The 22,926-nt window shown below is 46.2% G+C and overlaps 1 protein-coding gene across 1 annotated transcript; it reads left to right on the forward strand.

The window, feature by feature from the left end:
- The first annotated feature begins 5,088 nt into the window (after positions 1–5,088).
- Positions 5,089–9,216, forward strand: LOC123407635 (survival of motor neuron-related-splicing factor 30). Its single transcript, XM_045100813.1, has 8 exons — positions 5,089–5,291; positions 6,429–6,506; positions 7,046–7,153; positions 7,255–7,337; positions 7,448–7,523; positions 8,074–8,259; positions 8,667–8,795; positions 8,871–9,216. The coding sequence occupies exons 1-8, from the start codon at positions 5,226–5,228 to the stop codon at positions 9,042–9,044; spliced, it is 900 nt and encodes a 299-aa protein (XP_044956748.1). The 5' UTR covers positions 5,089–5,225; the 3' UTR covers positions 9,045–9,216.
- Positions 9,217–22,926: the final 13,710 nt, after the last annotated feature.

The following is a 22,926-nucleotide window of genomic DNA, read 5'->3' on the forward strand; positions in this document are numbered from 1 at the left end:
AGTAACGGTAGCAGCGGTGACAGCAGTAGCGGCAAGGTAACGTAGCAAGGACCAGTAGAAAAACTCGTAGGCATTGGATCGGTGATGGATAATTATGTCACATGACATTCATCATGTAACAGTTATAACATGGGGTGATTTGTAACTAGCTCCAGTTCGTCAATGTAATGTAGGCATGTATTTCGTATATAGTCATATGTGCTTATGGAAAAGAACTTGCATGACATCTGTTGTCCATCCCTCCTGTGGCAGCGGGGTCTTAATGGAAACGAAGGGATATTAAGGTCTCCTTTTAATAGAGAATCGGAACAAAGCATTAGCACATAGTGAATACATGAACTCCTCATACTATGATCATCTTCGGGAGTGGTACCGGCTATTGTCACTCCGGGGTTGCCGGGTCATAACACATAGTAGGTGACTGCAACTTGCAAGATAGGATCAAGAACACACATATATTGATGAAAACATAATAAGTTCAGATCTGAAATCATGGCACTCGGGTCCTAGTGACAAGCATTAAGCATAGCAAAGTAGTAGCAACATCAATCTCAGAACATAGTGGATACTAGGGATCAAACCCCATCAAAACTAACTCGATTACATGATAGATCTCATCCAACCCATCACCGTCCAGCAAGCCTACGATGAGATTACTCACGAACGATGAAGAGCATCATGGAATTGGCGATGAAGGATGGTTGGTGATGACGAAGGCGTCGATTCCCCCTCTTTGGAGTCCAGAACGGACTCTAGATCTGCCCTCCAGAGGAAAAACAGGTGGTGGCGGCGGCTCCGTATCGTAAAACGCGATGAATTCTTCTCTCTGGTTTTTTTCCGAGCGAGAGAGAATATATAGAGCTGGGATTGGAGGCGGCGGAGCCACGAGGGGCTCACAAGCCTGCGAGGCGCGGCCAGGGGGCGCGCCTCCTGGGCTTGTGGGCTCCTGGCTCCGTCCCTCCAGGTAATTATTGCGCCAGTATTTTTTATATATTTCATAAAAAATCCTCGTAAATTTCCAGGTCATTCCGAGAACTTTTATTTCTGCGCAAAAACAACACCATGGCAATTCTGCTGAAAACATCGTTAGTCCGGGTTAGTTCCATTCAAATCATGCAAATTAGAGTCCAAAACAAAGACAAAAGAGTTTGGAAAAGTAGATACGATGAAGACGTATCATCCCCCAACATGACGGCGCTTCCTAAACAAACTAACCCTACTATCTACACACCGAGACCCACAGATCCGGGGTTCCCCCACTCTCCCACCGTCGAAGCGGTCGGCGGAGAGGGAGGGAACCACCAACATGGCTGGCGGCGAAACGAGGGAACCAAACGCATCCTTAAGATACACTAGATCATCGATGGCGTGCGTTGCTGCGCCCGTCTACTTATTCGTTGGAATAATAGGGATTCCCATAAATATAATAGAAATGAAACATAAAAATTCAATTACATAAATATCTCATTCAGTGATCGAAAAAGGATATTCATATGCTGATGGATTAGACAGTTTTGACAACTGATAATATTCTCATAGATATAAGATAAATCAAACAAATGAATTCAATTACATAAAGATATGTTGTATCGTTCAGTAATAAAAAAGGAAAACTTATGCTAATGTATTAAGCACTAACGTTTTCACGATGTAACAGTACCAGAATCACATTAGGTTGTTCTCAAAATAATGTACTCCATGTTACTTTAGCCAGAAACCAATGTAGTAGTATAGACTTTCATTTAGTGTAAATAAATAAATGGATAAAAAATCACAATTGGCAGCTGCATCAGAAGAAAATGCGCTCCACATTATAACTACAAACCAACAAAGGAGTATATTTAAGAGAAACTACTTACTGCTAATATGGCCATGCTCCATGTCTCAAGTTTTCACAATGTGCAATCCTTTTGTTTCTTTGGCACATAAAGAAATCGAAGTTGTGTTATTCCATCCACCACAGCAACCCATTAATACACAAAAGACAACATCATGTCTTTCCCAACCTAGTTTGCCAGAAAATGGAGCGGATAACATAAAGTTAGTAGATGTAAGGCTGTAAGTTACAAAAACAAACTTAATTGTCTTCAATTGTGATGGATTTCATGTGAGGCTAAGCTCTCAGGCATACGTTGGTATCGCAGAGAACTTGGATAAGCTAGTGTGGTCCACCATGGCATATTATCTTATTATCCTGTTTATTCATCCTCATATTCTTATCTTGAACCACTTGTAAGTTGGCAGATCAAGATTGAAATTCACATATATACATAGTACGGTGGTTGTAGGCAAACATCATCCTATCTATGCAATAGTGCTTTTAAAGATCACAACTCTTCCTCCTCTTTTTCTAATGTTTACTACGTGTTTAGAATTCTCTCTTGGTTTTTGATGGCCTCTTACATTGACTTATGTTTTTGTTCTATATATGTCTTACAATAGTTCCTGCAAAAATGTGTACATCATATCAGGTAAAATCATTTGTAATATGAGAAAAGTCTGACCAGTTGCATTGAAAAATGTGGCTAGTATTTTAAGATTACAATGTAAACAACTTAATGTAGCACACATCTTACATGAAAATATGAAATGAAACTGCAAACAGTTACGAAAATCAAGTAGCCAAGATGTGCAAGAACCAATGGAATATTTTGGAGGCGGAGCTGAAATGAAATGGGAGCGGAAGAAAACCTCTCGACAGATCAAAACATATATTATCTTTCTTACATGCTAACTGCTTTCATAGATGATTCATAAGGATCAGAAATTGACGTACAGGTAATATCTGCATATTCATGTATTCAGCTTCTTAAGAGCCTTCTTTCCAGGGTCAAAAGCTTCTGAAAAGCCTACGATTATCTAAATTTCTCATAAGTGACAGACATGAAATTTGATTCAAAAAATCCCAATTAAGAGTCTATAGTACAACTCGAGCAACAAACCAGTGGTTTAGTATAGCATCATGAAATAAGAGTACCCTTCCTGAAGATACAGTTAAACAAAAAGTAGTGTACCGAACCAATGGTCCAGTCTACAGTTAAAATATGTACTCCAATAACTAAGCATCATCTGCAGCAGCTGGACGTTTGTGAAGAGACAACTTATAACTCCCAGAAGGCAACATCAAATTTTACAGATTAAATATGTATAGAAATAACACAACATCAACTCCACCATAAATATCAAATTTTACAGATTAATTTTTTAACTGGTCTTACATAATTTAATATTTATTAAACATTCATGAGAATAATACTAAAAATAAATATGTTAGACTGGATTTGCATTTTAAAAGCAAGATGGACATACCTGTTTTCAGTTTTGTCTTAATTTTTGCTCAATCTCCATAAACTCCTTTGACAACTTCATAATAGATACCGAAATGCACTTCAATTGCTTTTCTTGTCCGTTCTTAGTGAGAGCACCATCACAATCCATAATTGAACTGTTCAGTTTGAGAAGTTTGTCATACCACAGATCTTGCTTGGGACCCATATGGGATCTTCATGGTGATGTGTTGTTAGGCTTCACCTGGATATCACACAAAACCATTTCGGCACTCTCTTGCTTGGGTCTTCCTGATGCTTTTGGAACAAGCACTCTTTCTCTAGCGTTCCTAGCTTCTCCTTTAACTTTCGATTTTCTTTTCATTCGACGGACACATCCTTTTCCGTTTTGGAGATGATCACAGCTTCAGTGAAGAATTTTTTGCATCAAAGCATAGTGCAGCTTCACACCTGTCATCCATTGAATCATCAAGTAAATTTCTTGTAGCAGTACGGTATAGACAATACCTAACAACACTTACAGTTCGAAGGTCCTCCTGCTCTTCTTTGCTTTTCTTGATTTGCCTCAAGAGCTCGTCTTTGCATCACAAACATCTGGCAGCTGTACACTCCCCCCACACAAAGCAATATATCACACACCGTGCAATAGCAGTACTAAATAAAGGGTACATCAAGGAGGAAGCATGAGCTCACCTGCCTAACGGAGACGAGAATGACCTGAGCAGGAGGGGCGTACGTGGGCGACGTCCGCGTGGTGCCATGCTTGTGGAGGAGCAAGGAGGGGCGGTCGCCACCGCACGATCTGCAGCCCGTGCATTGTACATGGAGTCGGTGGAGGCGCCGACACCTGCGAGCAGTCTGAGAGCCGGCGGGTCGGCGAAACCCTAGATTTGGAGCGGATTAGGTTTGGGCTTTTCTGTAGAGATTTGTTGGAACGGGAGATCCCCAATTCGATGACGACAGGGGAGTGGAGAGGAGGAGGACTCCACTCACTGCGACAACTATCCCGGCCCGGGTGCAAGCCCCACCGACGGTCGTAGCGCGTGTGGTCCTGACGCTGGGGAGGAGACCTACATGCGGACAGAAAGAGAAGAGATCGGGGAGAGGATGAGTCGAGGTGCAGCAACCTGGAGTCCTGGTGTCAGCGGAAGCAATGGGCCAAAAAAACCAGACAACAACCCAGTTAACCACAATGGGCCAAAAAAGCTACGGGAATAGCTGCCCTTTAGGACAGCGAGCCCATCTCGCGAAAAAAAATCATCTTAACGAAAGATCTAACGACCAGAAATGTTTAGTACACGAAATCGGACGGTTAAAAATGTTAAATGCCTGAGGAGGCTGGAATTAGGTGCAAGGAAATGTTCTATCACCCTCCATCCGATATCCAACGTTCCATCGTATGGAAGAACGAGAGGGCCTCGATTCGGCTTCGGGAGTAGCTGCCCATAGGACAGTTGGCCCAGAAACAGCCCACACGCGAGAGGAGGCCTATCAGACGGCCAACAACGACAAGCGACAAAATCTAACGGTCTAAATCAATCGATGCGTGAGAGAGCTCGAAAAGGGTTCGGTTTTACTGTCCTTAATAAAATGCGAAAAGAGTCTCCAAGAGGGTTGGGAATAATCTTTTTTCGAATGAAAAAATAGGTTTGGGAATGATGCGTGTAAAAAAAAACGAAAATCGCCCAGCGGCGTGTCGGCCCAGTAACGCGCGCGCCAAGCCCCACGACGGGCCAAAATTTGCAGCCCGTGCGCCCAAGCCCAATTGGACGAGGCAAATCGACTCGGCCTGTTCTTCCTCCCGATAAAAATCCCCACCATGAACAGACAACAACATTTTCCCAAAACGAACGAAAAGAAAAACTCTCGGGAGGACGCGAGGAATCGAATCGAGCTCGAGCTCGAGCCGGAGGAGGGAGAGCGTCGGAGGCGGCGGGCATGGAGGATCTCAGCGTGGAGGAGCTCGCCTCCAATCTCTCCACGTACAAGGACCAGCTCCGCGAGGTCTCCCTCTCCCCCCGCATCCACCCTCCTCGTAATTCCTTGTGTTGCGGCGATTCCTCCCGTCAGTTCTCCTGGTCCCCCCCCCCCCCCCCCCCCCCTGAGGCGCTGTGCGTCAGGGCCATAAATTTGTGCGCAGCCACTTGCGTGTTTCTGTGCCTTGGATGCTGTGTGTTCATCAGAGATTAGGTTTCGGATGTGCGTCCGATTCTAGGGTTTCGAGAGGCCTGCGTGAGAAGCCCAGAACCTTACAATTGATTAAATAGTATAGAGCCGGAATAACCTGCTCTTATTCACTGTTTCCGCAACCAAAAGAGAGATCAGTTTCATTATGTGAAAGGAAGAATCAGTGGAAATCTGCCTGCTCATGTCAGTGATAGATAGCTAAATTAGTTTGAACTGTAGAGTTAACAAAAAAATTCCTTAGTTAACTGTTTGGTACCATTCAGTTCAGCCTGTTGGATTCTGACACTTCTTAGAAATGCATATTGGACAGCACTGGATTCGCACATTATGTAGTTTGATTGATTTCCGTGAATTATATACCAGGGCTGTATTGTATTGGTGCTGCTTGGTGGAGGAAATTTTGTCTATGTTTATCACCCATTCGCTTTGCTGAATTTACACATGTGCAGAAGACAGAACAGTTGACTGGTTCACAAATCAATGCATGCAACTTTGTATGTTCATGTGGTTAGCGCTTTGTAAAGTGCACATGGTGGTTAAATTTTGTCTCGAGACTTGCTGATGCGTCTGTTCCAAGTTTTGTCCCTTGTTTTTGCAGTAAAATGTTTAGTGCTAGATTTTGCTTACTCTTTTACATATGCTGTCCATTTCTTTCTACTTTAGACGACTGATTTACATTGAAAAATGGTTAAATGATCTTCTATAAACAAACATGACACCTGTTCTGATCTGTCTGAACACTAGTTAAGGTGTTCAATTGGTGACCAGTTAATCATTTATCAGGGTAGATCTCGCGCTATCACAGATGGCAGGTCAACTGCTATTAGATTCCTTTTTCTTACTGCATTTTCGTGCTATTTCCTTTTACTTTTACCTATTACAAATTTCATTGTTGTGAAGCTTTTGAGCAATCCATTCATTTACTGTGGGTAATCTTTTGTCGTCCAATTGTAGGTTAGGAAGTTTATCAAGGAGAAAAAAGATGATGCTGGAATTTCTGAATATGTTGATATGGAAAAGGAGCTTCAAGAGGTGAGTTATCCTGCATGTTTTGTATGCTGCTGTGTGCTTATGTTGGTGTTAGCTAATTATCAGATGCCTTTTCTGCTACTTTGTTGCTAGTATGAGTAAACTGTTTGTACAAAATGATGTTTGCTTTCTATTTTGTAATTTGGGGCCTATGCTATCAATCCCTTTCTCTTCTTTGTTACAAGGAGCCATGCCCGGCAAGGTATCATGAAAAGGCAGCTTGGAACAGTGGATTTGTTTTTCGACCATTTAGATTTTATTGTTATCTTGAAAGGTGAGAAGGTAGATTATGTCAATGGTAGGGACCATCTGAGCAACCATATATAACTTATGAACACTGAATATAAAATTTCATAGCTTCAAAGTTGTCCATTACCCTTTATCTTGATTGGTTGCAGGTTTGTGTCTCATGGTAGAGTACCTCCAGATTTTGGGTGTCGATGCTGCTGTTCTGAGTGAATCACAAAATTTGGACAGTTTAAGTGATACCAGGAGTCTAGTTTTGTTAATTGCGCTCATGTAATTTTCTGCAACAATTGCAGGTTATTACATTAACCGAAGAGCTTTTGGCAACTGCGAATCCAAGTGAGAGTGCACGGAATGATGTAGGTCTATCACCGCCAAATTATTCCGCTGGAGTGCAGTCAGAGGTAGTTTTGTTTTACATATGGTTTACTCACCTGGAAGTTACAAGTGCACTTCTGTCCATCATAACTGTTTCATTCGACTAACATATTTTATCTGTTTTTAGGCACTGGATGACCTGTCACAATCCCATGAAAAATTTGCAGTTGGTACCAAGGTGCAAGCTGTGTATAGTGAAGATGGGGAGTGGTAAGTCTTTTTGAGATATATGCGTATGTTGCAATTGCAATTATACATTCTTCTGTTTATTTTTCCATACATAGTTTGCTTGCAATTTGTTTGATTAGCTATGTTGTTAGGTATAATGCGACAATTGAAGGTCTGACACCAATCGGCTATTTTGTAAGCTATGAAGGCTGGGGAAACAAGGAAGAGGTATGCCTATTGTCATATGGCTTAAGTCTCTGTCTTTGACAGCTTCATTGGTTTGTGGCCATTCATGTAATACTTATGTCATTGGGATGCAATTTACATATTCATGAATTTCACAGAATAGATATATTTTATGACCATGATGTTTTCTCCTGGTTCTGAAGTGGTTGAGTTGTCGGTCATGCATCATCATATATGCTTTTCATCTGCAGCAAAAAGAATTTCTAATGGCATTTGGCTGTATCTGCCATCTTATTTATTTTCCCATTATAATGTTTATTCCTGTCTAGGATCCTTGTCGTACAAAGGAAATCGTCTTTGCGGACCTTAGTAACCTTTGCCTGTAGTGTTTTATCTTTTGTTGGACCAAACTGCCGCCCATAATTTCTGAAATTCCACTTGGTTGTGTGAATATGAATATGTTATATAATAAATAGAACGGTGCCTTCAGTTTACATACCAGTCCTTTGAGTTGTCGCTTCAGTTTACATATCAGTTTTTACTTCAAGCTGCTGATGTCAGGTCCAAACTTATCTTTTTTGCCTTAATACAGGTGGACCCTGCTAATGTCAGGGCACTTGACGTGGAAGCTGCTGATGCTTTAGGACAAGCTGAAAAAGAAGCTGAAGTGACAAAAATGGCATTAAAGAGAAAAGTTGAACAAGCAGCAACATCTGACTATCAGATTCGTAGCTTACCCACGAAACTTAAGATCGATCCAAATGATCCTGAAGATGTGGTAAGTGATTTAGCCTCAATATATATTTTGAATTGCAAGTTAGCTTGAATACCTCCATGTGCCACCATTCATCATATTACTTTTGCGTTTAAAGGAACCAAGTTGACAGATCTTCACTTTTGAGGATTGAATGCATTTTGTACAAACATGTCCATAAAAACCCTGGGTATAGCTTATGACAAACCTCAGGCGAAAACCATAGGTATAGCTTACGACAAACCTCAGGGCTCCACATTATGTGTAGTGGTGTTCTTCTTGCCCCATTTTAATTAGCGGCTCATTTGTACTTCCATATTTAGAAGACCCTTCTGATGATGCAGAATGCAATACATGCAAACAGGCATGCCTTGTAATTTTTATAGCTGCATCAATGGGTAATATGTTCTGACTGGCTTTTGTATCTGCAGAAAACTGCAAAGCGTAAGAAGATCCATGCTTTCAAGTCAAAAGCCCGCTTTGAGCAACTAGAATTCGCACAGAATAAGCGGCAGAATGCATGGCAACAGTTCCAGACTACCAAAGGAAAGGCTAAGAAGGTACTATATCTATTCCTAGCTACGATTGCTTCCTTTTGTCGATTAGACTTCAATTCTTGTTTTGTTTGCTTTCAGGTTGGATTCTTTTCCGGTCGCAAAAAGGAAAGCATCTTCAAGTCACCAGAAGATCACAGAGGTAAGGTGGGGGTCACTGGTAGCGGGAAAGGCCTGACCGACTTCCAGAGGAGGGAGAAGCACCTTCATCTCAAGGATGGTTCTTCTGGGGATACACAGGACTATGAGGAATAAATCTGGTTTCACAAAGTTGCCATGTCCGGCACTTTATTGCCGGACTGGCCTCTGTCAGAGCTTGTACTCTGTAATCTGTATGCTGAACTTGTTGAAAGCTAGAAATCACATATAGATATTAACACAGTCTTCCTCATGTTTGATATCATTTTTGTTAAAAGTCATGTTTTTAGTGCCTGAGTTCTACACCACAGTTTCATCAAGTTTCTTCAGTGCATCATTTGTCAGAGTTCAATACAAAAGTACTTGTTGGCAGAAAAGGGTGTTGTGGCCGTGTACACTGAACCAGACTCTTCTTGCAGTTGAAATGCTGCTTCTGAACATTCATCATACCAGACTTGGAACTTGGAAGGTGTCTTAATTTCTTCAGCCCCAACAGCCCACACACGCAAAATGGGAAGCTGATTTTTCTTCCATCATTGTTGTTCTTGTAAAAGTCCTCGACAAAACTTTGTCAATTTATTGGAGAGATTCCGTCACCTCCTCTTTGAAACAAAAATTGTCAGGACAAATTTCATCGTCTCTGGAACCTTGTTGCTGCCACTTTCGTCCACCTTTTCTGAGACAAAAGACAAATTTCTGTCGTCACCCATTTTATTTTTTGATGAAACAAAACAGTTGTCAGGAGAAATTTCGTCGCCTCTGGAACCTTTGTTGCTGCTGACGCTCGCGTTGCGGCGAGTTTTTGTCCACTGCTCAGATATGAAAACGAGGGTTCTATCTTCATTTTGTTGTCTTGTGCAGGACCCTGTCTAGTCTTGACTGTGTTTCATGACATATGGAAGAAAACAAGCAACTGATGTCCCAGTTTCTCTTTCTTTTCAAGCCAACTTGCAGCTTACTCGTAGTAGTAATAATAATTATCACCCATGAGCACATTACAAAATTTGCCACATGTGGCACATGTTGCTGCTGAAGCCCCCCCCATAAAATCTGCGAAAAAGAAGAACACGATGACGCCGCGAAAGGAAAGGAAAAAACAGTTCTCCTTTTATTTTTTTCTGGTTACAAATTGGTGTCACACACACATTATCCCCGTGAAAGGGTTGAGAAGTTGGCATGTCAATTCAGGAGGCCGTGCGGTGTGGATCAAGACGCGCTGCATAGGGGAAAAAGGAAGAAAACGTCATGGGGTTCCTGACTTGGCTTGTGAGGCAGAATTCGTATCTCAGACCACATTATGGACATGATACCGTTTTCCCTCTTTCTTTCTTTTGCTTCTTTCTATGTATGTTTCTTGTTGCGGGTAATGGGCGGTCGGTCGACAGCCGTGGAATCGCAATGTCAATAGCGTGGCTGAATATATCGATAAAAGCACCTTGTTTTTCTCGGCGAGCAAGGAATTGTACAAAAGGATCAGTGGAGGATGGGACCTGAAGTGGTCATTCAAGGTGCATTTTTCCCGGGGAAAAATACATAAACAAATATCCTTGTGAGCGTATTTGTCTTGGTCCATGCCTTGATGGTAACAGTTACTATGATCAGTTGATTGTGGATTGCTTGGACGGCCAGGCAAGGCCATCTAGTAGGAGTATTTACCTACCCTTCTTATGAGGTAAGGCAATCTAGTCCAGTCCAGTAGTTACCTACCGTTGGGATGTGACCCTCCTAATAACCTGGAAAATTAAGTTGTCTGAAGCTTTGTTTTCTTCCCCATCTTACGCCACCAGTGCCCCCTTTTTCCAGGCCATTTGGCAGCGGCTGGTTTCCCTTTCCCGGATGAGATTAATTGCTGGTGGCCGTGCGGCTTCTTCTTCTTCTTCTTCCTGCCGGTTTCGTTGCAGGTTTGGAGAGAACTGAGAAGGACAAGTGATATGGTACTATAGGTTTCACGTATTTCTCACAGCACGATTAATCGCTTCCTTTCAGTGTCTTCAACAAACAACAACCACCACAACAAGAAAAATGCTTCTCAATTCCCTGCATGTTATGTAATAGTAACTACTCGTCATGCTTCTAGAAGAGAAGGATGGATAGATGAATTGATTGATTTCCTCTCGTTTCTCTTGGATGACAATTTGCAATTACACTTGCACCATGCATCATATCCATACATATGGCATGAGTTTGATGGATGGATTTGAGGAAGAAACGCTGTTGGCCTGGTCTGGTGCGATCTCATGCTTGCGTTTGGGGAGTTGACACGGATGCAGGAAGCTTGATGGACACAGCACCAAATAAACCTTTTCCACTTTCCCCATCGTGCGGCCCTCCCAATCGTCAAATCTTTTCATGATCTTGACATGAGAAAAGGGAGTCCACCGGGGTCGAATCTGTCGCTGGTTGGGAAATAATGCACGTTATTTTCTCCGTCTTTCGTTTCACATTTCACCTGTGTGTAAAAAGGCGTCATGATTCACCAACCTGGTTGTAGTGTAGGCAGGTTATTTTCAGTTTGGGTTGATAAACCTGCAGCTGGATGGTTGGTTAGACGGTCGCCATGAACTGTTGCATGTGTGCACGGCTCGGGGGAGAAAAGAAGCTGTGATTTAGATGGGTTTGATCTTTGATGGGTTTCAGTTTGGTGTGGGGATCTTTTTTCTCTCATGACAGGTGCAGCTATCATGTGTGCAGCCAGGAACCTGCATTGGCTGCCACCTACCTAACCTTACCTTTGATGCTCATGCGTATGGTAAAATATATCATCGTCATCTCTGTTCATATCTGAAACAACAGACTGTTTTTCTTCTTCTTCTTTTTCTTTTGCGTGGGGACAGAGCAAAATGTTTGTCTTTCACCAGAAAAACGTTGAAAAATTGATCTCAGTGCGCTGACATTTTTCCAGGGTGGCTTTGCTTTGTCCTGAATACTAATTAAACGTGATGGGGGCAAACTTTCTGACATAGCAATCCCATATATGCATCAGCCAGGGGGCATTCAGTTTGCAATTTTTCTTTTACTAGTGTAATACTTGCCCATCATATAGTACTAATTTTGGTGTGTGGTGTACCCTTTTTTTCTCTATAGCCATTGGAATGTCGTCCATGGTTGTCCTCACGTTGTCAATTCCTTGATCCGCAACTGCATGGATGAAGCAGTAACAACAGAAGGGGTGCACGGCGACCTTGTCTTCCAAGTTACATACACATGAGAAAAATGGGAGAGAGACGTTGCAGGTGCAATATACACAACCTAGACCTATATAGATACACGTATATACATGTTCAACATCCCCCGCAGTCGAAACGTCGTCGGAGACGTAGACACTGGACCGATACTCCTCAAAGGTAGACGTCAGAAGGTCCTTGGTCATGACATCGGCGAACTGCTGAGTAGTAGGAACATGTAAGACTCGAATCCGGCCAAGCACCACCTGTTCACGAATGAAGTGGATGTCAAACTCAATGTGCTTCGTTCGGTGATGATGAACCGGGTTGGCGGAGAGATAGACGACTGAGACGTTGTCACAATAGACAATCGTGGTTTCGTGCACCTCACAAAGCAACTCCTGAAAAAGCTACGAAGCCAGGAGCACTCAGCAACAACGTTAGCCACGACACGATACTCTGCCTCAGGAATCCATCGAGAGACTGTGGGTTGTCGCTTGGACGACCACGATATTAACGAGGACCTGAGATAGACACAATAGCGAGATGTAGAGCGACGAGTGTCGGGGCAGCAATCCCAATCTGCATCGGAGTATGCGACGATGTCGGTGAAGCAGGAAGCCGTTAGAGTGAGCCCCATGGTCATAGTGCCGCGTATGTACCAAAGAATACACTTCACGAGAGTCCAATGGGAATCACGCGGGGAGTGCATGTAGAGGCATACCTGCTGGACTGCATACTGCAAATCCGGGTGTGCAAGAGTGAGGTACTGCAAGGCGCCGATGATGGAGCAGTAGAATGCAACATCAGGGGAGGAGAGCCCTCCAAGGCGGGCACCTTCGCCTTGGTGCCGACATGTGTGGAGGCGGGCTTGCAGTTAAGCATGCCAACGCGCTCAAGGAGCTCATGGACATATATCTGCTGATGCAGAAAGAACCCATAGGTGCGTCGAACAACCTCGATGCCGAGGAAGTAGTGGAGAGCACCCAGATCCTTGAGGGCAAGCTCATCACAAAGACGAGTTGTGAGCTGTCGCAGAAGCTTATGAGAGGATGCCATCAGGATAATGTTGTCGACATAGAGCAGAAGATAAGTTGTGGTTGTCCCTTGAAGATAAACAAACAACGAGGCATCCGAGAACCCAAGCTGCTGTAGAAAAGCCGCAATACGCTGGTACCATGCGCGTGGTGCTTGCCTAAGCCCGTAGAATGACCGGGAAAGCAAGCATAGGTGCTTCGGATGAGTAGCATCGACGAAGCCAGTGGGCTGCTCGTAGAACACTTGCTCAGTGAGATGCCTATGTAGGAACGCGTTGGAGACATCCAACTGGTGCACCGACCAGGCAGGGGAAAGGGCCAGCTAAAGAACAACATGAATCGTGCCCGGTTTGACAAACGGAACGAAGGTGTCGGCGAAGTCCACACCGACATGCTGACGGAAGCCTCGCACCACCCAACGAGCCTTACAACGCTCGAGAGAACCATTAGGACGTGTCTTGTGGCGGACCACCCACTTGCCACTAAGGACGTTGGCGTGGGGAGGTCGTGGAACAAGATGCCACGTGCGGTTGCGCTGCAAGGCATCGAAATCCTCTCGCATCGCTGCAAGCCAGTGCAGAACGCGAAGGGCTGCGCGGGCGGAGGAAGGGACGGATGACAATGTTGATGTCGATGTAGCACACACGTACTCATCATAGGTGTAGTGCAAGCTGGGGTGATAGATCCCAGCACGGGCTCGGGTCATCATCTCGGGGGGAGGCGGGGGTGGAGCCGGAGATGGTGCGGCGGGTGATGCTGGTGTCGAGCCCGTCACAGGGGAGCTGGAGTCCGGAGTGCCCGATGCAGCGTACGCACCGGATACGTCCAAGGACGCGACCGACTCTGAGGCGATCAGGAGGGGTGCAGTACCCGTGGGGCTCACCGCACCAGAAGTCGCTGAAGAGCCCACCGGGCTCGGAGGAGCAACCGGGGTAGGAGCCAACATCGGAGGTGCCCTGCCAAGTGTGGCGGTAGGGACAAGACGCGACCGAGACCCTCACCATGGAGGGGCGGTGTCAAGAGGTGCCGTGGAGGACTCTTCATGAAGGGGTACCTCGTGAAAAGGAAATACCTTCTCGTCAAAGTACACGTGCCGTGATGTGTACACAAGGCGGGAGACATGATCATTGTTAGGAATATGCAACTTGTATTCCCATGAGGCCATAGGCCGATATATATACATGTACAGGTGTAGAATATATGCAGGAAACCCCTTATACAATGGGATAAGTACAAAAGGGTACATGGCTATATTATATATACTCTACCCCCCCCCCCCCCCCGTCAAACTCATGGTGGATGAACAACACTCAGTTTGGAGAGATAGAAGCCATGTTGCGCTCTAGTCTGGCTTTCGTCAGGAAATCCGCCAACTGTAACTCGGAAGGCACATACTGAAGAGCAATAACCTGATCCTGCACACCAGCGCGCACATAGAAAGCATCAACACCAATATGCTTAGTGAGCTCATGCTTCAGAGGTTCACGTGCAATGCTGATAGCACCTGTACTGTCAGATAAGAGCAGAGTAGGTGTAGTGACAGAAACACCAAAATCCTGAAGTAACCACCGTAACCAAGTCACCTCTGCCGTCAAAAGAGCCATCGCTCGCATCTCAGCCTCTACACTCGAACGGGAAACTACGGTATGTTTCTTCGTCTTCCAGGCAATGAGATAACCACCAAGAAAAACACAGTAAGCAGAAAGTGAACAGCGATATGAAGGATCACTAGCCCACGTAGCATCCGAATAGGCCTGAAGTTGTAAAGAACTCGAGCGGGGAAAGAATAAACGGTGAGAGATCGTGCCCCGAAGATATCGGAGAACACGAAGGAGGTGACTATAGTGAACCGAGGTGGGAGTGGAGACAAACTGACTCACAATATGAACTGGATGAGAGATATCCGGACGAGTGACAACTAGATATACAAGACTGCCAACAAGATGACGATAACGCGTGGGTCAGACAGGGGGTCACCATCAATATCACGGAGGTGAACATTGAGCTCCATGGGAGTCTCAACAATATGCTCGTCAGTAAGAGCAGCACGAGTAAGAAGATCCTGGATATACTTTTCCAGGGATATAAAAAAGCCATCAGAGGTAGAAGAGACTTCAATCCCAAGAAAGTAGCGAAGAGGTCCAAGATCAGACATAAGAAACTGCTCACTAAGACGGGCCTTTACAAAGGCAATATACTCGGGGTCATCATCAATGATGATTATGTCATCAACACAGAGAAGAAGAAGGGTCCGACCACGAGGAGAAAGGTGGACAAACAATGCTGGATCATGAGCACTTGCTGAAAAACCAGCGACAGTCACCACGGAGGCAAAACGCTCAAAACAGGCACGGGGGCTTGCTTAAGGCCATTGAGAGAGCGACGAAGACGACATACCATGCCATCTGGAATAGAATACCCAGGTGGTGGCTGCATGTACACCTCCTCACGCAGCTCACCATTAAGAAAGGCATTCTTAACATCAAGCTGAGATACAGACCAGTGGTGTGTAGAGGCCACGACAAGAAGTGTACGAATAGTGGTCATATGAGGCACATGAGCAAAAGTCTCGTCATAATCACGACCATGCTCCTGCTGAAAGCCACGAGCCACAAGATGAGCTTTGTAACGCTCAAGAGAACCATCAGAGCGAGTCTTAACCTTGTTGACCCACTTACAAGTGATGGGACGGATACCGGGAGGAAGAGAAACAAGATCCCATGTACCAGTGCCTTCAAGATCAACAATCTCCTGTTCCATCGCAAACTACCATTCAGGATGAACAACAACCTGACGATAAGAAGTCGGCTCAAGAACAGCAGCACCAGCGGTGGGAAATCCAAGGCGATCAACAGGCGGACGAGGACGAGGGCGCAAGCCATAGGTAGGATGAGACGAGGAGGACGACACATCCACAAAGGCATCCACATTACATGAACGACGAGTGAAATACTGAGGAAAAGATGGAAGAATACAAGAAGGAATCGCTGAGGTAGAATCGGGGGGTGGAGACGAAGAAGTCACCGGAGATGAAGGTGTAGAATTCAGTGACATGGTAGGTGAGGAAACCGTGGGAGATGGTGGTGGCAAATCAGTAAGAGGTGGAGAAGGAGAGGTAGCAGCACGAATAGACAAAGGCTCGATGGGGGTGATAGGTGTGTCAGGAAAAGTGAGGAAAGAGATATCCTCCACTGAAAAGGTCGAGGAAGATGGGCACGAGTAGAAGGGACGAGACTCATCAGAAGTCACATCCCGAGAAATACGCATCCGACGACCGATAGGATCCCAACAACGGTAGCCCTTATGCTCATCACTATAGCCTAAGAAAACACACTCAACAGACTGAGCGGTCAATTTGGTGCGTTCGCGAGGGGCAAGAAGAACATAACAAACACAACCAAACAACCGAAGCACCGAGTAATCGGGAGAACGATCAAAGAGATGCTCGAAAGGAACGCCACCTTGCAAGGCAGCGGATGGCTGAAGGTTGATGAGATACGTGGAAGTAGAGACAGCCTCAACCCAAAAGTGAGGCGGAAGAGAGGCAGCGATCATCATCGCTCGAGCCGTCTCAAGAAGATGACGATGCTTGCGTTCAGCCACACCATTCTGAGCATGAGCACCAGGACAAGAGAACTGAACAAGTGTACCCTGCTCAGCGAGAAATCCACGCAACATCTTGGAGATATACTCTCCAGCAGAGTCAGCATGGAACACACGAATAGGCGTAGAGAACTGAGTGTGAACCATGGCAGCAAAACGATTATAGATAGATAAGACCTCACTACGAGAAGACATGAAATAGATCCATGTGTGTCGAGAGAAATCGTCTATAAAGATAATATAGTAGCGATGGCCCCCCTTCGAGGCAAAGGAGCTGGACCCCAAACATCAGAGTGAACAAGGTCAAAAGGACGTTGAGACAGTCTCGCTATGAGGATAAGGTAACTGAACCTGTTTACTAAGCCGACAACCCTGTCAGTCTAAAGACACACCACCGGAGATGGATCTAAGAAGACCACGTCGAACTAAGGATGAGAGATGAGAGCCACATAAATGACCCAGACGATCATGCCACTGCTGAAAAGAACTGGTAGACAGGGCAAAAGAGGTGGAGAGACTGGCTGCGGTGATAGCGGATGGAAGGTGGAGCCAGTCAAGCTCCCAGAGACCCTGAGAGTCACGACGCCGAGGGCCAACACCAAGAAGAGCACCAGTGTGACGGTCCAGACCTGAACATGAGTCAAAGTCAAGAATGACCCGACAGCGAGAGTCAACAATCTGACCACCAGAAATGAGCTGCATGGTAAGCCGAGGAACATGAAAAGATGAAGTGGTAAGAGTGCCTCGGCCACTAACCGGGAGAGAAGTACCATCAACAGTAAGAACATGAACAGAAGAATCAAGAGGTCGAGTAGATGACATAGTTGATGGATCATGAGTCATATGAAAAGATGCTCCAGTATCAAGAATCCACGGAGATGTACCTGCTTGTGTAGAAGGTGGTGTCACAATGCCAGAAGAGTCCATAGCAGAAGCAACATAACCTATCGATGAAGAACCAGAAGATGGAGCGAGCAGACATCGAAATCGTCCAATCTCCTGCTCAGTCGGGGGCATAACGGGAGATGTCGATGTAGACGCACCCGACAATAGAGAGTCATAGACAATCAGCAGGGCGCGAAGTCGCATAATCTCGTCCTCGATGAAGTACGTAGCTGAAGTAGGCGGCGTAGTAGCATCGGGAGAGGAGCAACTACCACCGCCTGTGGAAGCCGCTAGAGGTCGCCGTGTAGCATAACCAGTAGCACCCACAAGAGCCGGTGAAGGAGACGAGGGCGCATAGAGACAAGCCCCAAGCGCCAAGGTAAGGCGTGTGTCGATGAAGTCATATGCACCAATACAGTCGACGAGAGGAGTCGGTGTAGAGTGATGTTAGAGCATATATCTCCATATGTGGTTTTGGTAATTGATGAAAATTCCTATGGACTAATGGTTGCCTTAAGTTATATTTATAGGATTTGTCCATAGGCACTTCTTGAAGTCCATCTGTTGGGTTCAAGGAGTTTATATGATGACCAAGGTGGCATTCAAGGTATTATCCAAAGAATGGTCACAGAGACACAAGGTTGATCAAGATCGTCAGACAAAGAGTAAATCAAGATGATCAACACACAAAGCGTACAAGATGTACCGAGAGGGATCAAGTGATCCCATGGTATGGTAAGCATTGTCCAGTACGTATTTGTGTACTAACCCATGGTCTTCTTGAGAGTTCTATGTGGGGTTAGGTGTGTTTCCATGGGCTTGCATCAAGAGGAAGATCTCATACAACCCATGGAGGATGACGTCACGTGGTGGAGGATGGTGGCAATGGACTTGTGAAGATATGCTGAAGAGCGGCTCACCCATAGTGTGTATGGGGAGCAATCAACTAGTCTTCATCAAGCCAACGCAAGCAAGAAAGGTGGTCCATCTTGAGGAAGCCAAGATCATCGTCATCTACCTCAAGAGGACGAGGTGCAAGGTATAGGTTTGCCCTTGATAGGTTTTCTGTTTTAGGATAGATTGTTGTACTGTCAAGGGGGGGGGGGGGCTCTCAAGTGAGTAGCTTGATCATATCATTCGTTGAGAGCTCAAACCATTTGCATCCTTGCATCATACTTCTTGGTTCTTGTTTGGTATTTCTCTTTGTGAGTTTTAGATCTTATGGTCATCTTCATGACACGCTCGAGTTCATCGAAAACGGAGTCCATATGCATCTTCTATGATGTTTTCGATGTTGGGAGTTTTTACTGGTCTTATTCGAAGAAGGGTTCTCACCATTTTCTTATGGGACTTTTCTCACTTGCTTCTTATTGATATTTCTATCAAGATTGTGTTAGCACATGTCGTTAGCTTTCCAACAAACTTGGTTTCGTTGAATTCGGAGTCCGTATGCGAAAGTACAGCAGTTTGAGTATCCAGCGGTAGTACCGCTCCTGTAGCGGTAGTACCGCCCCCGGAGAGGTAGTACCGCCCCCGGAGCGGTAGTAATTTTTTACTACCGCTCCCTAGCGGTAATACCGCTCCAGGAGCGGTAGTACTGCTCCGTCGGACTGTTTTTTGTGGCCTCAGCATGGTTGGTGAACCTACCGAGCGGTAGTACCGCTCCCATGAGCGGTAGTACCGCTCTGTGCGGGCTGTGAGGCTTAACGGTTGGATTTTTTCCCCACCTATAAAAGGGGGTCTTCTTCCCCATTGAACCTTATCTCTTTAGCTTGTGTTCTTCCCCCATTGTTGACCTTCTTCGAGCTAGCTAACTCTCAATCCCTCCAATGATTCTTGCTAGTTCTTGAGGGAAAAGAGAGAGGAGATCTAGATCCATATTTCCACCAATCACTTTCTCCTCTAAGTGAGGGGAACCCCTTGGGTCTAGTTCTTGGAGTTCTTCATGTTCTTCTTCGTTCTTCCTCTCATTTTCCTCCCTAGCATTAGTTGCTTTGGTGGGATTTGGGAGAGAAGGATTTGGGCACTACGTGTGCCCTTGCCATTGCATTAGTTACATCGTTTGAGTTCTCCACGGTGATACGTGGAAGTTAAGTTTGAGAAGCTTATTACCTTTGGTACTTAGTACCCTAGATATTGTTCTTTGTGGATGCTTTGGCGTCCTAGAAGCTTGGTGGTGTCTCGGATCTCAATCATTATGGTGTAAAGCTCCGAGCAAGCGTCGGGGTATCCAATTAGGTTGTGGAGATTGCCCCGAGCAATTTGTATGGGTATCGGTAACCGCCCCCAAGGTTTGCCATTTGTACGGGTTCGGTGACCGCCCTCAAGGGCCCCTTAGTGGAATCACGGCATCTTGCATTGTGCGAGAGCATGATGAGATTACGGTGGCCTTAGTGGCATCTTGGGGAGCATTGTGCCTCCACACCGCTCCAACGGAGATTAGCATCCGCAAGGGTGTGAACTTCGGGATACATCATCGTCTCCGCGTGCCTCGGTTATCTCTTACCCGAACCCTTTACTTATGCACTTTACTTTGTGATAGCCATATTGTTTATTGTCATATATCTTGCTATCACTTAGTTGTTTATCTTGCTTAGCATAACTTGTTGGTGCACATAGGTGAGCTTAGTTGTTGTAGGTTTTGTGCTTGACAAATTAAACGTTAGTTTTATTCCGCATTTGTTCAAGCCTAAACCGTAATTATTTTAAAGCGCCTATTCACCCCCCTCTAGGCGACATCCACGTCCTTTCAAGTGACAATAATCGGTAGAAGTCATGGAAAGAGTCGATGTAGAGTGACAATCACCGATAGGAGTCACAGGAAGAGTCGATGTAGATCGATAATCACCAAGTGTGGAGGTCGCAGGAGTCGTAGAAGAGCGACCTACACAGTCGGCGAAGTGACAATCACCGGTAGAAGTAACGGAAGGAGTCGATGTAGATCGATAATCACCAGGTGTGGAAGTCGCAAGGGTCGGAGAAGAGCGGCCCACACAGTCGGTGGAAGATTGCAAACAGAATGACGTCAGAGACGAATGAGCACCATGCTGAACCGAGAGACAACGCATGGTCGAGACGGAAGCAGGGTAGGAAACACCCTCAAACGCCACACATGGAGAAGCAGAAGGCACCATCTTTTTTTCCTTTTTTTTTACCAAGGAACTTAGTCAACGAAAAAACCAAGTCTATCTCGATCTGCCTCGTGCCTCGATCTGAAATCACGTCGACAGGAGGATTTGGAGGCTGCGTGTTGAGTCGCCTCGGATTTGATGCCCGATCTGGCGTCGACGTGGGGCGAGATGGGGCAGCGGACAACAGATGAAGGCGCCGCAGCAGGAGGAGGACCTCGAGCAGGCGCGCGGAGAACCTGACCCAGGAGGCCGCGGCGAAGGAGCGCCCCAGCGGGAAGGCGGCGAGCGCGAGCGAGTTGCGGCCGGAGGCCGGGTGGCGAAGGAGGGCGACGAGGAGATGGTCACGAAGGACGGGATGGGGCGGCGGCGCCGATGCTAACTGCAGGGGCGACGAGATCGACGAGGCAGCGGCGGCATCCAGCGGCCGGGACGAAGACCTGCGGGGGCCGGCGAGAGATCGAGGAGAGCTGGCGGCTTCAAGCGGGACGAGTTGCCCCCTGCTTCGATCGAGCGGGGCAAGAGGAGATCGAGCGGGAGCAAAGCCGCGTCGAGCGGGGCTGGAGATGGAGGCCGGGCTTCGATCGAGACGAACGGGAGCAGGAGATCGAGGCCGGCGAGATGGATCAAACGCATGAGTTCCAGCGTGCAAAAAATTGACCTAGCTCTAATACCATGTTAGGAATATGCAACTTGTATTCCCATGAGGCCATAGGCCGATATATATACATGTACAAGTGTGGAATATATGCAGGAAACCCCTTATACAATGGGATAAATACAAAAGGGTACATGGCTATATTCTATATACTCTAACAATCATAACACTGGTAGCCTTTAGTGTTGGAGGGGTAGCCCAAAAAGATGCAAGCAAGCGAACGTGGAGCGAGCTGTGAGGGGTAGTGGACGCTATACTAGATAACATAGACATCCAAATACGTAGAGATCATCATACGAAGGGGGAATACCAAAGAGAAGTTGGTAAGGGGCGTAGTTCCAACGAGGATGACAGGTTGAATGTTAAGGAGTGTGGTGGTGGTGAGTGCATCAGGCCAGAACCTATAGGGTACATTAGAGTGGAAGAGCAATGTACGGGCGCAGACGTTGAGAATGCGGAGGATGCGTTCAACGGGACCGTTCTGCTGTGAAGTACAGGGGCAGGTGAGGCAAAAAAAGGTGCCGTGAGATGCAAGGAGATTGCGAGCAGTGACATTATCAAATTCTTTTCCGTTATCAGTTTGAAGAGAAAGAATAGGAAGACCAAATTATGTGGTGACACATGCAAAGAAAGCCTCGAATGTAGCTAAAGCATCGGACTTACGACGAAGAGGAAATGTCCACACAAAATGAGTGAAATCATCAAGTATCACGAGATAATAAAGATAGCCAGTGTTGCTAGCAACTGGAGATGTCCACACATCACTATGAAGCAATTGAAATGGAAAAGAAGATATAGTCGTAGCTGCACTAAAGGGTAGACACACATGTTTGCCAAGGCGGCAAGCATGACAAGTGTGGTCGTCAACTTTATTACATGCAAAAGGAAAACTCCTAAGAATATACCAAGTGTGGCGGGGATGGGGTGACCCAAGCGAGCGTGCCACAAGTCCACACCGACGACGAGGGCGACGGGGGTGGGCGGTGGAGGATGATGGGTGGACCGGGTAGAGATCCTTGGGACTATCACATCATGGAAGAACCATCCGGGTGCGAGCGTCCTTCACAAGAAAATCGATATCGTCAAATTCAACAGTAAGAGGATTCTCACGAGCAAGACAACGAAGTGACACAAGATTTTTAACGGGGCCAGGAGAGACAAGCAAGAGAGCTGGATGTCGCGGCCCAAGCGGCAAGGCGGGGCCGTCATAGGGTGGAGCCGGCGCTTGCGGGTATCCACCAGTCGGCGGGGGCCCGGGCAGCACCGGGTAGCCACCGTCGGGATCGGCGTATTGCACTGCAAAGTGCACCTAATGCGTCGGAGTCAGGTCGAGGATGCCGAGGGCAGGCGTCCGCAGGACCGACATGTGGTAAGCATGCACCATGCCGGTCCACGGGTTGGTGCCGACCGTCTAGGGCGGGGAGGGCTGGTGTTGGGAAGGCACCCCCTGGCACCCGGATGACTGCTGCTACTGCTGCTGTCGGGGGCGGTCACCGACATGTTTGCCCCTCCCGCAACGGCCTC

The sequence above is a fragment of the Hordeum vulgare genome, chromosome 7H (genome assembly GCF_904849725.1).
Source record: "Hordeum vulgare subsp. vulgare chromosome 7H, MorexV3_pseudomolecules_assembly, whole genome shotgun sequence".
NCBI classification, from domain to species: Eukaryota; Viridiplantae; Streptophyta; class Magnoliopsida; order Poales; family Poaceae; genus Hordeum; species Hordeum vulgare.